Raw genomic sequence first — 20,865 nt, forward strand, 5'->3', positions numbered from 1 at the left:
GGCTCAAGGATCTGACAAAGGTTTCAGGCTCATTTTCAGTCCACACTCCTCAATAATCATTTTTCTACGTACGTACTTTCTCCCCCTTTCACTCTATGGCTATGGTTGTCTATGTACGTGTACCTATAATATATATAGTGGATTTTAACTTGACTTATTTTAAAAGATTCGTGATTTTTATCATTGTGATTTCTACGTTAAATTCTTATGTCCTGATTAGTTATTAATTCCATGCAAACACTTTATATTATTTATCATATTTTTTTATGGAGAAATCAAAATTTTCCATCAATAATGTTACTCAAACATAAATTCAAACTGTTCTTGATGGTTGGCCTGAATGGGGCATTGATCCGTCTTTGAGGCCATAATGTATTCACGGGGAATCACGGGGTTAAATCAATGTGGACCATAAATATAGTTGAATAAAAATGGGTTTGTCGGATGGCTTAGATGAGACACTTTTATAATTTTTTATTTTTTATTTTTGATAACCAACGTAAAGCATTATATTAATTCTTCATCAAATCCGAGATATATTTTGACGGAACAAAGTCCCAAACACCAAGGACAAACCCAAAAACAGTCGCTCGTGCAAGCACATGAGTTACCTGATTCGCTGACCTTCGAACATGGCAGATAACAACATCCTCAGTGTCCCTTGCAATGGACTGACATTGCTTAACCAAACAGCCAATATAAGATAAGTTTTGGGAAGAAGAATTAAAACAAACACACAAATTTAAACAATCAATTTCTAAAATAATATGATTTGCACCTCTATCCTTTAGCCACGTTAGAGCCTCCTTCATCGCCATTGTTTCAGCAAGGAGGGATCCTTATCACAAAGCTTCCTCGGGCCGCTACAAACTCGCCATTTGAACCTCTTAGCACAGCCGCTGCGCCAATACCTTCATTTAGCATTGCATTTTTTTTTTTTTGAATGTTACTGGCTCTATTACAATGTAGTATCTGTTCATATACTTTCTCAACCTACTGAAACAAAGGCTCGAATTCACAACCTTCCAAATGAAAGTCCAACTCAAGTACCATTAGACCACATAGTCTTGGTGCATTGCCATGCATTTAATTCAACTAAAACTTATCAAATAGGTGGCAACTGCTATGTGGGTTGTTATACGATGGATCATGGTCTATCTTGCAAGGTGGACACTGATTTTAAATTGTGTATTTTTAGTATTGGAATTGTGAAATTTTTGAATATAAATTGTGTTTCTAAGTTTTGAGAATTTGTGAATACAACACAAGAGTCATCACAAATTGTGAATTTTTAAAAGATAAATTGTGAATTTTTAGTATGTAAATTGTGTATCTTTGGATCCGGGTTTACACAATAATTTGTCACTATGTAGTGTGATTGCATCCTGGTTACCATTTCAAATAGGTGGTCATATGTGCGAAGTGCGGTGGGGATAAAATTTTCAAACAAGCTTAATTAATAATAAAACTTACTGGGAAAAAATTGTACAGTATACCTTATTTAGCTTCCACTTTCGATTTTTAATGTTTGGCCGGTTGGCCCAATCAATATTTTTTAAGAATAATATTCAATATATAAATAATATTTTGTTCGACTATATTTTGAAAAATAAAGACAACCATATAGTTGTTACACACCTCTTAGGTTTCACACTGGCACACAAGTAGCTTATTGAATTCTGAGATCACATGCATGCGTGTAAACAATATAATAATTCGGAAGAATATAATAATTCGGAAGAATTAAGAATATAATAATTGTTGGATCGGACGGTTTAAATGTCTTTGCCGTCCAACTGAATCCTCAATTTTAAGGTTCCTCACGTTTAGATTGACAGAGAATTTAAGAAAATATAAATTATACTCTCTTCATCTCATTTTACCTGTTTTATTTTTTTTAAATTTTTTTTTAAAATAGTATCATCTTTTCAAAATTAAACATAACTATCACTCTACATCTCTCAATTTATCGTTTTGACTTTTCAAATTCCTAGAGGTAAGTACAATTGTAAGTTTTACAAATAACATTTATTTTTAAGGGGCAAATTTAAAAAGTTAGTAACAATTTATTATGTTGTATTAAAACTCGTGCAAAAAATAAATAAGACAATCAATTAAAAATAGAGTGAGTATTAACTTAGTTGAACACATAGGCTCTGTTTGGCAAACCTAGCTGAAAAGCTATAAGCTAGGAGCTAAAAGCTGAAAAGGAGCTGAAAACTGAAAAGCTATAAGCTCAGGAGCTGAAAATTGAAGAGCTGTTAAGCTAGCTGTTATGATTGAAAGTGTTTGGTAAACTTAACTTTTTGACAAGCTGATAAATGTAAAAAGACTAAAAAGGATATTTTCATAAAATTTAAATTAGTTTGTTTACATATTAAAATTTAACATTTTGTCTTTAACAAAAAATTAACGTTTTGAAATAAAACTATTAGCATAATCATGATCTATAATCTCATAATGAAGTAGCAACATTGTTGCAAATCTCATAATAATAATAATAATAATAATAATAATAATAATAATAATAATAATAATAATAATAATAATAATAATATTTGTCGTGAAAGTTGCGGATAAATTAAAGGAGAAGAGAAAAATGTTTTAATTGAGAAAGGTAAATTATGTCATTTCTTTAAAATAATAAGGATAAAGATGAAAAAAAAAAAAATTAGGAAGTTAGGAGCTTATTTTGAAACGCTACTTATAGTAGCGTTTCAAAATAAGCTCTTATTTTAAGCTAGGAGCTTATTTTAGGAACATTATCAAGTAGAGCTTATAGCTTATTAGTACCTTAAAATAAGCTATAAGCTCCTAAATAAGCTCTGCCAAACAGAGCCATAGATTAAACTTTTGTTTACTGACAAACAGAGCAGTCGAACTCTCATGACGCTACCCTTTGATGACATATCCATGAACCACGTTTCCCGCACGTCATATGATTTTTTAATCAAACCTCGAAACTCATGTCATAATTAATTAAAATAATACCTAATTTCTTTCTAATTTTTTAAAAATGTAAATTTATTTTTCTCATTTTCTTTTCTGTGTACATCTAAAACTAATATATGAAAGTATATATAATTAAAAAATGTTATAATATAGATCTTTAAATAACACCTATTAATATTTTCTTCTATTTTTTTAATAAATATATAGGTCCATTATGTAATTACTCCACATTAATTCACTACGACATGTTTATTGTAAAATTACTGCATGTTCATTAATTTAATATTACAAGTTTATCAATTTACTATTACAGGACGAGTTAATACCTTCAATGGTCTTTCGAGTATTAAAGTATTACCAGGTGTGGTCCTCTGAGTTTAAAACGACCACGAGACGTTCTCCGAGTTCAAAAAAGAAAAAAATCACCCGTGATCCTCCGTTAGGTTTGGTGTACAATGGACGTTAAGTGTGAGGGCAAACCTGTCATTTCTTGGTTAACATAATATTATAAAAGAATTATGAGTGAATTTTCACGAGTTGTCTAATTAACCAAGTCGCGACTTGCTTAATGTCTCCGGTGCCATTGAGAATGCAGTAAAGATAATTCTGTCCAATAATAATGTAGTGTGCAACATTTAAAAAAGTACGATGTATATCTTTATATTAACACATAAAAAATGACAAAAGTCATGGACATAACCTAAATTAACCTATATAATATTTTTAGATATATGGAACCAAATCATAAAAATGTGGAATTGTATTTGATACTGATTTTATTTTATTTAATCTCCTCACGTAAGCTTTACAATTTTGACGACGTAAGAAGAGAAACATCATCAAGCCATTCCATCAAATTCAAACCGATATGACACCATGATATACACTTGCCATATTCAATCAAACTCAAAATGGTTAGAGCATAATTCTTATATTTAAATATCACAATTTTAATTCTTGTCAACACTCTTTTAATTGATCTCGTCACACTAAATTTTTTTTGTGTGATTTAAGAATTATTACACATTAACAAAATAATAACTACAAATTTCCCTAATTAATCATTATAAAAATAAAAAATAAAATGTTCAAGCTATGATTATTGAATATTCTTGCATTTTGATTTTTGATAAGAAATGATATAGACTTGACCTTGTCAAATGTCATTCATACGGATATCTTATTCAGTTTTCACACCTCTTTTAGCAAAGTCAATTATTGTAAGGTATTTCATATTTGCTTGATTTTTGGCCATGGAAAATCTAATTTCAATATTGAAAAAATAAATAAAATTATACGGAGTATTTTACAAGAACAAGTCATGTGAATAGATATTTTATCCATAACTTTTGGTCACTTGTACGTCAAGTGACAAAATTTGGTGGAATTATTAAAAAAAATCAAATCCACCTCAGACCCATTCGTACAATTTAATATAAGGATCACCATTCATCACTCAAAAATAAAACAAAAAATGTAAAAAAGGAAAAAATTAAAAACAGTGGAAAATCTCTATTACAACAACCTTTTTCAACTGTGGACCAAGGGCATACTAAAAACAAAAACAAAAATGAAATTAAAATTAAAAAAACAATAATAATAAAATGTGAGGACCAGCCAGCCAGCCAGCCATTGCCACCATCTATAAATGGGAGTGAAATGTTGGCAACCTAAACAAGCCAACTAAGGATCTATATCATCTACACATATATTCACTCAAATTAAATTCAGAAATTAAAGATGAGAGTTGTTGATGTTCTTCATATGAATGGAGGAATTGGTGACACAAGCTATGCCAATAATTCCCTCCTTCAGGTATAATCTGTCTCTGTGCCTATACATGTGTCGTGATAAAACGTATTTAAGATTAAATTATTGCTAACAATTTTTGTTGTGTTCGATATGTAGATATATAAACTCTTATTTCCACGCTATTCTCATAACATATAAAAGAAATAGTTTCGGACACGTACTAAAAAGTTTACTCCTTTTAAAATACACGTACCATTCTCTTTTTTAAAAATGACTAATTACGGACCTATAGTCTATATCTATATTGAAAAACTAAATTTACATTTCAGTCATAACTAAGAGACTATAGCCAACTGCGATGTAATGTGATGACTTTTCCGTTGCCATTCCAAATGGATCCCTGGTGGGGACATAAAGTTTATGGGCTGAAAATGTTTGAGAAAGTATAGAACAAATACTACCCAAATTTGTATCCACCCACCCCCACCCCCACCAAAAAAAAATGATTTTTTTTCATTAATCTTATATTTTTGTTGGTTTGTACAGCAAAAGGTGATCCTCATGACAAAGCCGGTAACAGACGAAGCCATAGCCGGAGTGTACGCCGCCCTATCCCCAAACACCATCTCCATTGCGGATCTAGGTTGCTCCTCCGGCCCAAACACTTTCTTGGCCGTCTCCGAGCTCATGAGGGCCGTGGACGGCGCCCGGAAGAAGCTCCGGCGGCACCACTCGCCGGAATTCCACATCTACTTGAACGACCTCCCCGGGAACGACTTCAACGCCATTTTCCGATCGCTGCCGCAGTACGTAGAAGGTTTCAAAGAAGAGATGGGAGAAGGGTTTGGGCCGTGCTTCTTCAATGGCGTCCCTGGATCGTTTTACGGCAGGCTTTTCCCTACCAACGCTCTGCATTTCGTCCATTCTTCTTATAGTCTCATGTGGCTATCTCAAGTACGTACATACTTTCATATTTTCTCTTAATTCCATATTTTGGTGAGAGTCCACTTTTAATTCTTTTTATCAAAGCATCCTTCTCTTTGTATTATTGTGACATGATCAATTTTGGTCCTCTATTAACAAAATTGTTGAAATTTCATTAAATAGAAGGACATTTTGATCTTTTTAATACAAAATGCGTTGACCTGTTATATATTTTATATTTATTGTTTGAAAAAAATTCATAATTGAAGAGCGAAATACACTACTGGAAATTATGGGATTTCCGACCACCTGAAAGTGATCTTAAATCAAGTCGAAAGTCTTGTTCCGACCACTTTTGGTATCCGGAAAAACCTTTGTTGCTATTTCCGACCACTTTTTGGTTTCAACTTGATTTAAGATCACTTTCAGGTGGTCGAAAATTTTATAATTTCCAGTAGTGATACTCTTATATTTAATACAATTTCAATGATTTTTTTTATAGAGAATCAAAATTGGTCATGTCACAATAATACTATGACAAAAAAGAGATGTTTTTTGATAAAAAAAAAATGACAAAGTGTACTGTTACCTATATAAATCTAGGACCAAAAATGGAATTAACTCTTTTCTCTATATTCCCTTAATTTATTTCATTTTATAAGCTTCAACAATATGTGTGTGTATAAAGAATTGTATTTTATGCAACGTGATAATACATGTAACTAATATGCATGTGAACGTTTAATTTAACTTACTAACATATATATTCAAATCGAGTCGCAAAACTAAAAGTAAATAATCAATAATTCATATAATTATATACAAATATTTATATCCTACACCACGGCGCGCGTTGCACTATGCGCCCAGATACAAAACGACGTCGTTTTAATTTTTTTTTTTTTTTTTTTGAAATTTCCCGCCCCAGTGAATGGCAGTAGTCTTTCTTTAAAAAAAAATTCGCTGTTAAAAAATGTACATAATGTTATATTAGAATACACATAATGTTATACATGAATGTACATAATTATATAACAAAATATACATACTCTTTTTAAAAGATAATACACATAATCTAACATAATACATAATAAACATAAACTTTTAACATAATACACATCAAATACACACAAATTTTCTGATTCGGATGTACATAATTGTATAAAAAGAATGTACATAATTGTATAAAAAATACACATAACTGTATGAACCAATACACATAACGTTGTGAACAAATACACATAACGTTGTGAACAAATACACATAATCTCAGCAACTTCCTATTACCCCTCCCAACACTATCCCAAAACGACGTCGTTTTGGGAGGCGCGCGGCGCACAGTGCTATGTGCGCCGTGGTGTAGGATATAACGATTGATATAACATGATAGTTTATTGCTTTCATATAGTTTAATTTATTATCTCATGCATAGAGTAATATTATATTGTTTTACTTAAATATTTCGTAAGATTTAATCTCGGGCACATATTAATTGTTATTTGAACTATTTATTAACTCGTGATATAATTAATTGATTAGCCAATAAAATAAAGAGTTTCATTGTTCCAAAATTATATTAGAGAGTATTTGTAGCAAGAAAAAAGAATAGTTTTATTATCTTATAGTTCTTGTGTTCATTGGACATCCCTTCTTGGATTCATTGTGTACATACATACATTTACCTTATAATAATATAAAATTATTAAATATAAATATGCAGTCTAAGTATCTAACTATTACTTTAATTAAACTTTTAGTTAATTAATATAAAGTATCGAATAATAACTCTTATGGGGATGTTGTTATGATTAGGTACCTAAAGGAGCAGAAGAGAACAAAGGCAACATTTACTTGGCAGCTGCAAGCCCACCTTGTGTGATTAAAGCATATTATGAGCAATTTCAAAATGATTTTTTGACATTTTTAAAGTGTCGATCTAAAGAATTAGTAATTAGTGGGCGAATGGTTTTAACGATTTTGGGTAGACAAAGTGAAGACCCTTGTAGCAATGAGGGTGGTCAGATTTGGGAGCTCTTGGCCATGGCCCTAAATGAATTGGTTGATGAGGTATACAATTTCAAATTAATTTTCTATCCACATTTTTTTTTTTATAAAAGTCTAATAACGTGGAACATGCTCAAATAAGTAAATAAATCTAATAACACTTAGATGTACTTATACATTGTATGAAGTCTGAAATTTTTTAACTTGAAATGTCTGTCAATAATGTCCACACCATCTAACATGCACAAAAGAATAATAATAATAATAACACTTAATTAGATGTACTTATACATTGTATATATGAAGGCGGGAGAAATAAAACTTGAATTGTCTATCAATATTGTCCACACCATTAAACATGCAAAAAAAAAAAAAAAAAAAAAAAATCTAATAACACTTAGATGTACTTATATTGTATAAAGGCTGGAGAATTTAAACTTGAAATGCATGTCTATCAAATTTAAAACTCATATGGGTACCAACAATCACATGGGACATTGTAGGGCAAAATACCTAAATATCACTTTCTACTAGTACAAATTAAATGCGGACAAAGAGACTTATCTAAAAATTCTATATTAAAAATGTATCCAATATATATGATGCATGTCTCTTTTAATTTAACTAAAGATTTTAGATTCCTAGTTGACTGGTCATACCTAATTTATTAGTGATAATATTTATTTATAATTGTAGGGATTTATAGAAGAGGAGAAACTAAACACATTCAACATCCCGCAATACACACCATCTCCGGTAGAAGTGAAGCTCTTAGTGGAGAAAGAAGGGTCCTTCTCCATCAACTTCTTGGAGGCCACAAATATTCATTGGACTGCAAGTGAATTCGTGGACGAAATTAGGCGTGATCACGACGGGTACAATGTTACAAAGTGTATGAGGGCCGTGGCTGAACCTTTGCTTGTTAGTCATTTTGGTGAGGGTATTATTGAGAAGGTGTTCCACAAGTACCAAAAAAAGATTGTGGATTCTATGTCCAAGGAGAACACACAGTTTTTCAACGTCATTGTCTCTCTCACCAAAACTTGTGATTCATAAATATAGATAGATATCCATGTCTTGAACGTATGTCCAAGGTATTTAGCATCTGTTGATGCTAAAGATTATATTAGATCTAATGTTGTGTTGGGATCTGAGATGTTGATTTAGATCCAATGTTAGTTATATATCAAGGTCGTTTGGTGTCTGTATGCTAATAAGTTGTGAGTTCCTAGTGTACGTGTAGCTGGTGCTCATGTGTATTGAAAGTTAGTTAAGATGAAGATTATGTGTAATATATATCTATTGCTTTTTCAACTTTCTTTATGTGATTATTTTTTACTTGTTGATCAAATAAGAGTTGATTTCAGGAATATTGAATTCACTATTGATATTTATCAATTTTTATCATTGATTTTTAATTGGATCATTAATGATCCATTGACTATTACCTTTTATCAATTTTCATCTTTTTAACTTGACCATAAATGGTTCCTTAACTATTAATTTTGTTCCAATTTTGGTCTTTCAATTAAAAATAAATTTAATAAACACTAAATTTAAGTGTAATAATGTAAAAATTCATTTGTTGTTGAGATTGACAAATTTGGTTCATAATTAAACATAATATATTGGATTCATCATTAGTGAAATGTAAAGAATCAAATTTTTACATTATTACCCAGTCTTAAATTAAATATTTACTAAATTGATATTTAACTAAAATATCAAATTTAGAACAAAATTAATAGTCAATTGATCATTTATGGTTAAATTAAAAGTTGATGATAAAAATTGATAAACATCAATATTTAAGAGAATATTTATAGATATTCCAATTCAAAGTCGATAATAGAAATGGGTAAATGTCAGTACTCAAAAGTTGATTCTTGGAATTAACTCGATCAAATAATTATCATTAAGAATTAGTCGATATGATAACGGATAACAACCGTGTTAAATATATTAATTATATTTTATTCATGGCTCCAATCAACTATAAAAATTCATTACAATACCTTATCTAATACTCCTAAACTTGCCAAGTACATTATTATGGTTTAAATGTGTTTATATATTTTATGTTTGTTTTTTGAAAAAAAATCATAATTGAAGAGCGAAATGTTTTTGTATTTAACAAAATTTCAATGATTTTTTTTATAAAGGATCAAAATTGGTCATGTCACAATAATATTAGGACAAAAATGGATATTTTAATAAAAATGAACTAAAAATGGACTAACACCTATAAATCTAGGACCAAAAATAGAATTAACTCATTATTATAAAGATAGGTTGGTATGAAATTTTAGTGGCATAACGTTAGGGTGGCTTAAACAAGCATGCCTACTTTAGCTTGCCATATTTAAAAACAAAAAAATAAAAAATAAAAACAAAAACAAAGCAAAAGTAAACACGCCAAACAACTTGCTCTCAGATGGCATGTAGTGACCTCTGATACTACAATGTAATAGAGTCTCACAACTATTAGAAGTATAATTATATGTATGGTATAAAATACACAGGATCTATATAGTATTACTATACCAATTAAGTCTATAGTCACATGAAAACGAATATAAACACCACTCATTTAACTTGTGAGAAAATGGATTTAGACATAAGTCGTTTAACTTGTGTGTTGAGTATATATATATATATATATATATATATATATATATATATATATATATATATGTGTGTGTGTGTGTGTGTGTGTGTGTGTGTGTGTGTGTGTGTGTGTGTGTGTGTGTGTGTGTGTGTGTGTGTGCAATCCAACTATCAGTTTAAACTTTTAGTTGAGATATAGCACATGCTTCAATTTAAAGAAAAAAATCTAGACATAACTTGTTTAACTTGTGAGAAAAAAGAATTTAGACACAACTCATTTATCTTAAAAAAAAAAAAAAAAAAAAAAAAAAAAAAAAGAGAGAGAGAGAGCGAGAGAGAAAATTGTCAATAAAATCTATGGCTAACAACCAGCAAAGAAAACACCGGACTGTTCCCATCCAATACTCTAAGTATTGCAATTTTACTATAGTTTTGGGTCTTAAACTTTTAAACTGACCAACTACCGTCCTCTGAGTTGAAAAAGTAAATGTTCAAAAACACATAAAATATAATTAGGAAGGTCTTTCCTTATACTTTTGTGTTTTTAAGATAATTTTCTCTAGAAATAAGATTTTTCACCTAAAATACACATGCAAAACCTTAGAAAAGCTCTTAGAAACTTAGCATGTTTTGAGGCTTATCACATAGATTGCACTGCGAAATACGATGATCAGAGGGCTAAGAGTTATATCCATCGCCTCTATAATAACTAATGATGAGTTGCAACGTCAGCATGAAAAGATGGCTGACGCAAAATCTATGGTCAATCACCTACAAGAGTTGTACAATGAGCACAGTAGGATTGCACGTTATAAGGTTACCAAGGCCTTATTTCATGCAAAACGGCAATAATGAAGAAATGTAAGAGATCATGTCCTAAATATGATTAGCTTATTGGAGAGCATGGTTGCAGTAGGCGCTAGGTGCTAGTCGGGCGTCCGGACAGCGCCTAGCGCCTAGGCGGACGCCAAAAAAATAGTAGTAGACTTGCAGTTTGACAATTTTAATGAGTTTGTTTTCAACATTTAATCAAATAACACATCCAAATAAATGAATTAATGATAATTCATAAGTCATAACATCAAAACAATGATTTTCAAAAAAAAAAAAAAAAAAACATTAAAACGATATTAAAAATTAAAAATACTCAAATATGAAATACTCAAATACTTCAATCATCCAAAGATTCAAAGTATCAAACTAGTCTACGAGTGTATATATGTCATATTATATATATGTATGCGCGCGCACGCGCACACACACACACATACATATATATAATAAAAAAAATAGGCCGAGCCGATCGGTTAACTCGACCAAAATGGACGAGTTAACTCGACTAACTTAGACGCTAGGCGGCCAAATCGGCCGAGTTAGGGGCTAGGCGGACGCCTAGGCAGCCGGTAACCTAGGCGGGCGCCTAGGGGGGAAATCGCCACGGTCTAGAGGCGCCTAGCGCCTAGGTGGGCGCCTAGACCGATTTTTACAACCCTCTTCCAATTTGGAAGAATTAAATATCTTCTTTTGACACTAAGCTTGAAGTAGACTTAATTCTACAATCTATTTAAGATTCTTTTGGGCCTTTCATAATGAATTTCTACATGAACAAGATTCATTGTTCCAAATCAATTATGCACAATATGTTGTGCACTGCTCATGCCACAATGAAGGGTATGCACACTGATACAGTTCTATTGGCCTCTTCCAAACCAAAGAAGAAGAGAAAGAACAAGAAGGTTTATGAAGATAAACTAAGGGAGTGACCAAAACAAAATGGAAAGTTGCAAGTAAATTTATAAAGGAAAGTGTTTCCATTACAACAAAGAATGACATTAGAAAAGGGATTGTACATAAAAATCAAGGTTGCAAAACTCGGCCGCCTAGCCGCCCGCCTAGGCGCTAGGCGGCCCCGAGCCTTGGAGTTTTGGCCAAAACTCGGCCGGCCGCTAGGCGGCCTGGGCGGCCAAACTCGGCCAACTCGGCCGAGTCGACCGATTTCGTCCGATTTTTACCGTTTTTGACCGATTTTGTTCGATTTTGACCGATGTAGTCTTTCATTAATTATTGATTTTAATATTATTATGACATTATGACTTATAAATTATCATTATTTCATTTATTTAGATGTTTTATTTGAGTGAACGTTGAAAACAACCTCATTAAAATTGTCGAACTACAAGTCTGTTACTATTTTTTTAAATTTTTTTGGTGCCCGCCTAGCGCCGCCTAGACCGCCTAGGCGCTAGGCGCTGCCCGGCCGCCCGACTAGCGCCTAGCGCCTACTGCAACCATGAATTAAAAATACTGAAGAGGTTCAATATGTTTCTAAGATTTATTACCTTTCAGACATTAAATCTCTCTCTAAATAAAGTTTGTGTCTTAACACAACGTACTGAAGAGAGAGATCACATAAGTAAAACACCATAGGCTTTAGCTATTGGGAATCTTATATATGTGATGTTAATTATGTACAAGATATTATGTACAAGATATGATGTTTATGTGATGTTAATTATGTACAAGATATTATGTACAAGATATGATGTTTCTCGTGTGACCTTAGTTTTTAATTTTATGATTGATAAACTAATTATGTTACCAAATAGGGCCTATGTGAGTATGTGACCTTAGTTTTTAATTTTTGTTTTCACTAATTTATTTTAAATATTCGAGCTCATTATTGATTTTAAAATTTTTGTATGAATGTTTATTTAAATTAGTATTTTCACCCGTGCGATGCACGGAATGAATTTACTATAATATTTTAAGAATATTTGAAACGATATATTGATGGATTATATGAACCCGGGGGTCCAGATTATACAACTCAAATATATGATCGAATTATGACAAGTATAAGATTATATATATAATTATATAAATTATAACATCAAATATTATATAGTGCAATTGAAAAGATGGTTTGGATTAATTATGTTATGTGATGTTATCATTGCTTGAGTTCAACCAAATAATTGTTGAATTAATAGTTAATGTGTAGATGTACGCTTCGGTGCTGTAACTTTATAGATTTTATATATCATTGTTTAGGACTTTTATAAATTGGGCAAATATGCTCGTTCTCTAGCAACTTAGTTATAATAATAAATTGCTATCCTAATTCATTTGTATAGAGGATTTTTTTTTTTCTAGATATATAGCAATTTCGTCATTTTGAAAAAAAAAAACATAATATCATCGATTGTATTTATACATTATTGAAAACTTCTTTGTAGACGACATTGGTAGTCGCAACACAATATTGTCCATCCTCGTCTAGAGCTAACATCTTCAGGCCATCATGATGGGTGACTCGGGAGAAAGCCATGTACAATTGTCATTGATTAAAGACCAGTTTTTTTTAGCAATAACCCAACGTAAGTTAGTGTTTGGCCTTGACTTTTGTTTGGAAATTGTTTACGCTGGAACTTGAAGGACAATCTCGTATCAGAAGGAGTGAGAGACATTCGGGGGATAAGAACTTTGGTTCCTTCATGTGTCCCATTAACTATTTTTGCTTCGACAATGTGATCTACCAATGTTGTGATGATGAGCCGCGTCCCGTTACAAAGGCCAAGAGAGTAGTGACAGAATAATATTGTTGAATAGGAATAGGAATAGGAATTTTAATATTGGTGTAGTGTATTACGAATATGAATTTTAATGTAGAATTGTAGTACTAATATGAAAGTAGGAAATTAAACAATATATTGTATTAGGAATTATATTACACTATTTTACAATATTACGCAAACCTAAGTATTATTGTTTATAACTAATATTTTCACCCATGCGATACACGGAATGGAATTGTTGTAATATATTAAGAATATTTAAATTGATATATAATTATTTAAAAGTTAATATCACGAGAGGTCGCTTATCTTTCATGACAATTTCAAATTTAATCCTAGACAATAGTTATTAATTATTACGATTTATTCTATGTTATAATTCTTACATTAATATTCTTATTGTACGAATGAGAAAGTAGAAATAAGTATATTTTATTGGGAAGAGAGATTTTTTAGGAATTGGACGGAAAGTTAAAAGTTTAGGATTTTGTTTTTAAATATAGTATAGATTACAATAGGAATTGTATTACACTATTTTATAATTTTAGAATAAAATTTTAACCCAGAATTATTGTACGAATAGAAAAGTAGAAATCAATATATTTTATTGGGAAGAGAAATTTTTTTGGAATTGGGCAGAATTTAAAAGTTCAGGATTTTGTTTTTATATATAGTATAGATTACAATAGGAATTGTATTACACGATTTTATAATATTAGAATAGAATTTTAACCCATAATTAATGGGAAAGTTGAAATCAATATATTTTATTAGAAGAGAGATTTTTTAGAAATTTGGCGGGAAGTTAAAAGTTCAGGATTTTGTTTTTATATATAGTATAGAAGTATAGATTATTAACACTTAATTACTTTTAGATATTATTTTTACCACTTATATTATTATTATTATTATTATTATTATTATTATTATTATTATTATATTATGATTATTAGTTTCTTTTCAAGTTTTGTTAGTATATAATGGTCGTGAGCCACACAATAATAATATAACCATAATTAAATATTCTTGTATTGTATTCCGTGAGTCACAATAATAATATAACAATAATTAAATATTCTTCAATTCTAATATTCTTCTAAGATTTCTATTAACATCATTAATTATTCCCTAATTTATCATAATTAAATAATTTGACCAATTATAAAGAGAGATTATTAAATAAAGCACGGAACAATTTTTTAATTACAAAATTTAAAAATTCATTAATAAAACATAAGGTTCTCATAGTTTTTTCTTAGAAACTATTTAATAAAGCATTTTTTTTAGAAATCAATATATTTTATTGGGAAGAGAGATTTTGTAGGAATTGGGCGGGAAGTTAAAATTTCAAGATTTTATTTTTATATATAGTATAGATTAGATGTGCAGAGGGAATTGTATTACACTATTTTATAATTTTAGAATAGAATTTTTACCCAGAATTATTGTACGAATGGGAAAGTAGAAAACAATATATTTTATTGGGAAGAGAGATTTTTTAAGAATTGGGCGGGAAGTTAAAATTTCAGAATTTTGTTTTTATATATAGTATAGATTATCTAAACTATTTTATTGCCTAATTATTAATTTTTTAAATTTATTTTTAATTAAACATTTTTATATAAATTTTCAAAAAAAAAAAAAAAAAAAAACATTTTTATATAAATTTTGGCGAACTAGCTCACCATGTCCGGTGTGCAGCCGACATTATTTAATTATTTTGACTAGAGTCGGACATGTCTATACCTACCATATAATAGGTAACATACTCACATGGCCATTATCAATCCCGCTTTGACGGCATTATACAATCTAGTGAATCTACCGGTTGTTACACTATAGTGTACCATGATCCATGTGGGTCATAATCATTGAATAAAAGTATAGTAAAATTAAAATGTTACTTTAGTATTACTATATAATGAAATAGTGTGTATGAAAAATAAAAATAAAAAACACGACACATTATTATCAAATGAAATTGTGATATAATTAAAATAATACTTTTAGTATTGCAATAATGAAATTAGTGTGCGTGAAAAATAAAAATAAAATTCAGAGTCATATAATTACATATATTGTCAAATGACCTGAAGTGCAATTTAAATAATACTTCTTACTGTAATTAAACTAGTGTGTAAGAAAAATAAAACAAAAAATAGAGCTCAAGCAATAATGTATATTATCAAATGAAACTATAGTAGAATTAAAATGATACTTTAGTGTCAAGCAGCTTGTGCACAGATGGCATGTAGTGACTCTCCCATATGGGAGATTATGAGATCGAGCTTCAGTGGATGCGATGTTGATTTTTTGTGCTTCAACAGAACAGATATTACAATGTAATAGAGTCAGTAGCTTTAAAAAAAAATGATACTTCAGTACTATTATAATGAAACTAGTGTGGAAGGAAAATAAAACTAAAAAATAACATCAAATGAAATATGGAATTAAAATGATACGGAGTACATACTTTATGATCCACGCTGCTACATAGCTCATTGTCCACATTAAAATAAAAAAAAAAAATGATACTTCAGTACTACTATAATGAAACTAGTGTGGAAGGAAAATAAAACTAAAAAATAACATCAAATGAAATATGGAATTAAAATGATACGGAGTACATACTTTATGATCCACGCTGCTACATAGCTCATTGTCCACATTAAAATAAAAATAGATGACAACTACCATATAGTGTGATAGCATTCTGGTTACCATTTTAAATAGGTGTGGTAGGGGCTTAAATTCTTTGGACTGGAAATATTAAAAAAAAAAAAAGTATTGAACAAATATCACCAAGACTATGTGGTCTAATGGTACCCGGGTTGGACTTTCATCTCGAAGGTTGTAAGTTTGAGCCTTAGGTTCTTTCTGTTTCAGTAGGTTGAGAAAGTATGTAATCATTAGTACTTACACAAAGTATATGAACAGAGACATTGTAATAGAGCCAGTAGCATTCAAAAAAATATCGCCTAAAAAAATTGTAACAGTATTTTAATTCAAATTATGCACAAAAAAATGTTATTGCCAGGAATCGAACCTGAATTTTTTTCTTTTAAGTGAGACGCGCGTTTTTAATCAAAACGACATCGTTTTTGCAACCATGTACACCATACATGGTGCACACGGTTGCACTTCCACTTTCAATTTTTAATGTTTGGCCGGTAGGCCCAATCATTATTTTTTAAGAATAATATTCAATATATAAATATATTTTGTTCGAACTATATTTTGAAAAAATAAAGACAAACATATAGTTGTTACACCGTCTTAGGTTTCACACGGCACACAAGTAGCTTATTGAATTCTGAGATCACATGCATGCGTGTAAACAATATACAGAGTAATACCTACTGGGATTCAACTTTTGAAAAAAGTGTCAAATTCACTCCCTAAGTTAAATGCATAGTGTAATTGAGTTTTTTAAGTGAAAAAAGTTATATTTAAATCTCTTAAATTGATAAAATTAATTAATTAAGTCTAATTTGACTTGTTTATTATGTTAAATCGATGCGGTGTTAACACACTTTTTTTTTTTTAAACAAAATATTTTTTATTAAAAATTAAAAATATTACTTATTATATATAAATTAATTTATTTATTAAATAAAACAGTCACCGGCCGTCCACGCTAGACAGCCGATGACTATCTTCTTCACGGATAGTCGTGGCTGTCCGGCAGGACGACCATAGCCATTTAAGGAAGACAATCATGGCCTTCTTCTAGATCTGGAACGAGGGCTACGACCATAGCCGCCTCCCTCGTTCCAGACGGAGGGCACTCAAACGAGGGCGGTGGCCAAAGCCGTAGCCCTTGTTCCAGATCTAGAAGAAGGCCATGGCCGTCTTCCTTCGTCGGCCATGGCCGTCTCCCTTAGACGGTCGTGGCCTTACTGTCGGGCAACCGGTTTGTTCTTTTTAAAAAAAAAAATTAATTTATTTATTTATAATAAATAATATTTCAATTTTTAATAAATAAAAAATATTTGTTTTAAAAAATAAAATAAAAATGACATGTGTCAACACCACATCGATTTAACTTGATAAACAAGTCAAATTGAACTTAATTGAACAGTTTTACTGGTTTAAGAAATTTAAATGAATTTTTTTTCACTTAGGGAACCCAATTACATTATTCATTTGACTTAAGTGACCAATTTGACACTTTTTCCAACCCAACTGTCATGACGGCATCATTTGATGACATATCCATGAACCACGTTTCCCGCACGTCATGTAATGATGTTTTTGATCAAACCTAGTAAGTAGTAATTATGTCATAATTAAATAATATCTAACTACTTTTTAAAATGTTTAGTAAATTATCTATTACAACAACCTCGTTCAACTGCGGACCAATGGCATACCAAAAACAAAAACAAAAATGAAAAAAAAAAAATAATAATAATAATAATAATAAAATGTGAGGACCAGCCAGCCAGCCAGCCATTGCCACCATCTATAAATGGGAGTGAAATGTTGGCAACCTAAACAAGCCAACTAAGGATATATACATATATCATCTACACATATATTCACTCACATACAAAAATTAAACTCAGAAAGATGAGAGTTGTTGAAGTTCTTCATATGAATGGAGGAATTGGTGACACAAGCTATGCCAATAACTCCCTCCTTCAGGTATAATCTCTCTCGGTGCGTATACATGTCTATACATGTGTCATGATAAAACGTATTTAAGATTATATAATTTATTTTAAATTATATATTGATAACAATTTTTGTTGTGTTCGATAGGTAAATATATAAACTCTTCTTTCCATGCTATTCTCATGACGTACAAAAATAATAATAATAAATTACGAACACGTAGTACAAATTTTACTCCTTTAAAATACATGTATCATTCTCTTTTAAAAAATGACTAACCAACCTATGTCCGTCACTTTTTCATTGATTCTTTATTATAAAATAAAGGGGAAACGACACTTCTGACATCTGAATTGTTTCACTTTTAGAAATTTAGTCCTTGTAAGTTAATTTAATTCAGTTTATAATCTTTTACTTTTAGTCCCTAATGTTATATAATTGTCCAACTTCATTAACATATATATGAAGTTATTTTTATCATTTAGAATCAATAAAAATCACAGTTAAAAATGACGTTTACATGGAGAGCGTAAAATTTTAACCATAGATATTGATTTTAAATGATAAAAATAACTTCATAAAAAAGTGTTTGCTAATAGAATTTGATAATTATATAACATCATGGACCAAAAGTGCAACATAATGAACAATTAATAGATTCTTTTTTTGGTACTATTGACTCTGTTACAAATATAGTATCTGTTCATAACTACTTTCTCAACCTACTGAAGCACAAAGAAAGAGAATCACTTCGTGCATTAGATCACAAGGTCATTGACAGAGATTAAATATATTTAAATTAATTAATATTCATGGGTATGTTGTTTTCCTAAAATAAAGAACTATTGGGATACACTATTGAAATATCTCAGCTTTAATGCATGCAAAATTTGATAGAATAAATTATTACAATTCAAGAAAAATTCTTGGGTCAACTTAGTTTATGATTTATGATATTCTTTCAATAAGCTAAGGCTGAACTCTAACTTTAAGGGCCCCCACACCTCAGCCCGACAGAGCATTTGGGAGGATGTAAATCATGGTGACTCAAGTGAACATGAACCACAGAGACTTAGACCAGTGCTCACTATGATTTATGATATTACCAATACGCGTTACTGATTTAGAGTCTATCCATGCATTTTTGTTTTTATTATAGTTAAATTTTAGCCACGTGTATGGTTGTTTAACATTAAAAAAAAATATTTTAAAATGAATTGAGGGGACCATTAATGAAATAATCAATCAATTCTGACATATATATTATTATGTGAGTTAATACCCAAAATCGTCCTCGACTATAGTGGTTTTTCTCAATTTCGTCCTAAACGATTTTGGTGACCTAATATCGTCCCAGACTTTTGTGTTTCGCTCAATTTAGTCCCAGATTTTTGTGTTTTTGCTCAATTTAATCCCTCATTTGTTATTCTGTCCATTTAGTGTTAAATAAATAGACAATTCAGTAATTTTAATATTGGCATCTCTTTACTCATAGACATGTGAACTGCGAAATCCCTTTTTTTTTACGAATTACTCCCAGAATTACTCCTAAAACTGCGAATATAAAATTTGATTTGCAGGTCCGGGAGTAATTTTGGGTGTAATTCGTACAAGAAAGAGGAATTTCGCACTTCACAAGTTGAAAGTAAAGAGTCATCAATATTGACATTACTGAATTATCCCTTAATTTAACACCAATTTTACGGAATAACAAATGGAGGACTAAATTGAGCGAAACACAAAAGTCTGGGACGATATTAGGTCACCAAAGTCGTTTAGGACGAAATTGAGAAAAAAACACTATAGTCAAGGACGATTTTGGGTATTAACTCATTTATTATGTGAAGGCAAATTTTAGAATAATACTACATTTACTCCCACTTCTACTCCATTTTATAGTCCTTACTAAAATATCATTATTTGATTGGTTTAAATAACAAAGTGGGTCACAATTTTTCTTCATTCACTTAAATTTTTTGGTACACGTGACAGGAGTTTATACTCCATGAAAGTACATATATCATTTTTTTTTTTTAATTTTATAAAATACTTCCTTCTAATCGGATTGCAAGACACAAATTAGTCACTTTATTAAGTGGTATATGCATATCAGTGGCCGCCTGACGAGTTTAATCATTGATAGACAAATTTGTTACTTTGATAAAAATTGACGATTATATCTATATTGAAAAACTAAATTTACATTTTAGTCATAACTAAGAAATTATAACTAACTATCATGTAGTGTGATGATATTTCGGTTGCCATTTCAAATGAGTGATCATAGATTCGGATTCTAGTGGGGCTTAGAGTTTTTAGGCTGAAAATATTTGAGAAAGTATCGGGACAGATACTACTCTAAATTATGAATAAAAATAAGCCCCCTCCCCCCACCCCAATTAAAAAAAAAAAAAAAAAAGATTACCTAATTTTT

General features: G+C 30.4%; 2 protein-coding genes across 2 annotated transcripts in view; both read left to right on the forward strand.

Annotated features, from left to right (window-relative positions):
• Positions 1-4,632: 4,632 nt before the first annotated feature.
• On the forward strand, positions 4,633-8,949 carry LOC109176487 (salicylate carboxymethyltransferase-like). Its single transcript, XM_019325930.1, has 4 exons — positions 4,633-4,767; positions 5,251-5,658; positions 7,441-7,695; positions 8,329-8,949. Exons 1-4 carry the CDS (start codon positions 4,693-4,695, stop codon positions 8,686-8,688), a joined length of 1,098 nt encoding a protein of 365 aa, XP_019181475.1. The 5' UTR covers positions 4,633-4,692; the 3' UTR covers positions 8,689-8,949.
• A 9,345-nt stretch (positions 8,950-18,294) lies between these two features.
• Positions 18,295-20,865, forward strand: part of LOC109176488 (salicylate carboxymethyltransferase-like) — a 6,874-nt gene continuing 4,303 nt past the window's right edge. Inside the window, exon 1 of the mRNA XM_019325931.1 lies at positions 18,295-18,461. Within this exon, the coding sequence (XP_019181476.1) occupies positions 18,387-18,461 (75 nt within the window). The 5' untranslated portion in view covers positions 18,295-18,386. The remainder of the gene's footprint in view (positions 18,462-20,865) is intronic.

Source organism: Ipomoea nil, unplaced genomic scaffold, assembly GCF_001879475.1.
Source record: "Ipomoea nil cultivar Tokyo-kokei standard unplaced genomic scaffold, Asagao_1.1 scaffold0706, whole genome shotgun sequence".
Taxonomy (NCBI): domain Eukaryota; kingdom Viridiplantae; phylum Streptophyta; class Magnoliopsida; order Solanales; family Convolvulaceae; genus Ipomoea; species Ipomoea nil.

Bases quoted from the DNA above. Each gene is read 5' to 3' on its own strand.
- LOC109176487 (XM_019325930.1), top strand. From the start codon at position 4,693: ATGAGAGTTGTTGATGTTCTTCATATGAATGGAGGAATTGGTGACACA. The intron at 4,768-5,250 runs GTATAATCTGTC...TGGTTTGTACAG, and splicing joins CCAATAATTCCCTCCTTCAG to CAAAAGGTGATCCTCATGAC. The intron at 5,659-7,440 runs GTACGTACATAC...TGTTATGATTAG, and splicing joins GTCTCATGTGGCTATCTCAA to GTACCTAAAGGAGCAGAAGA.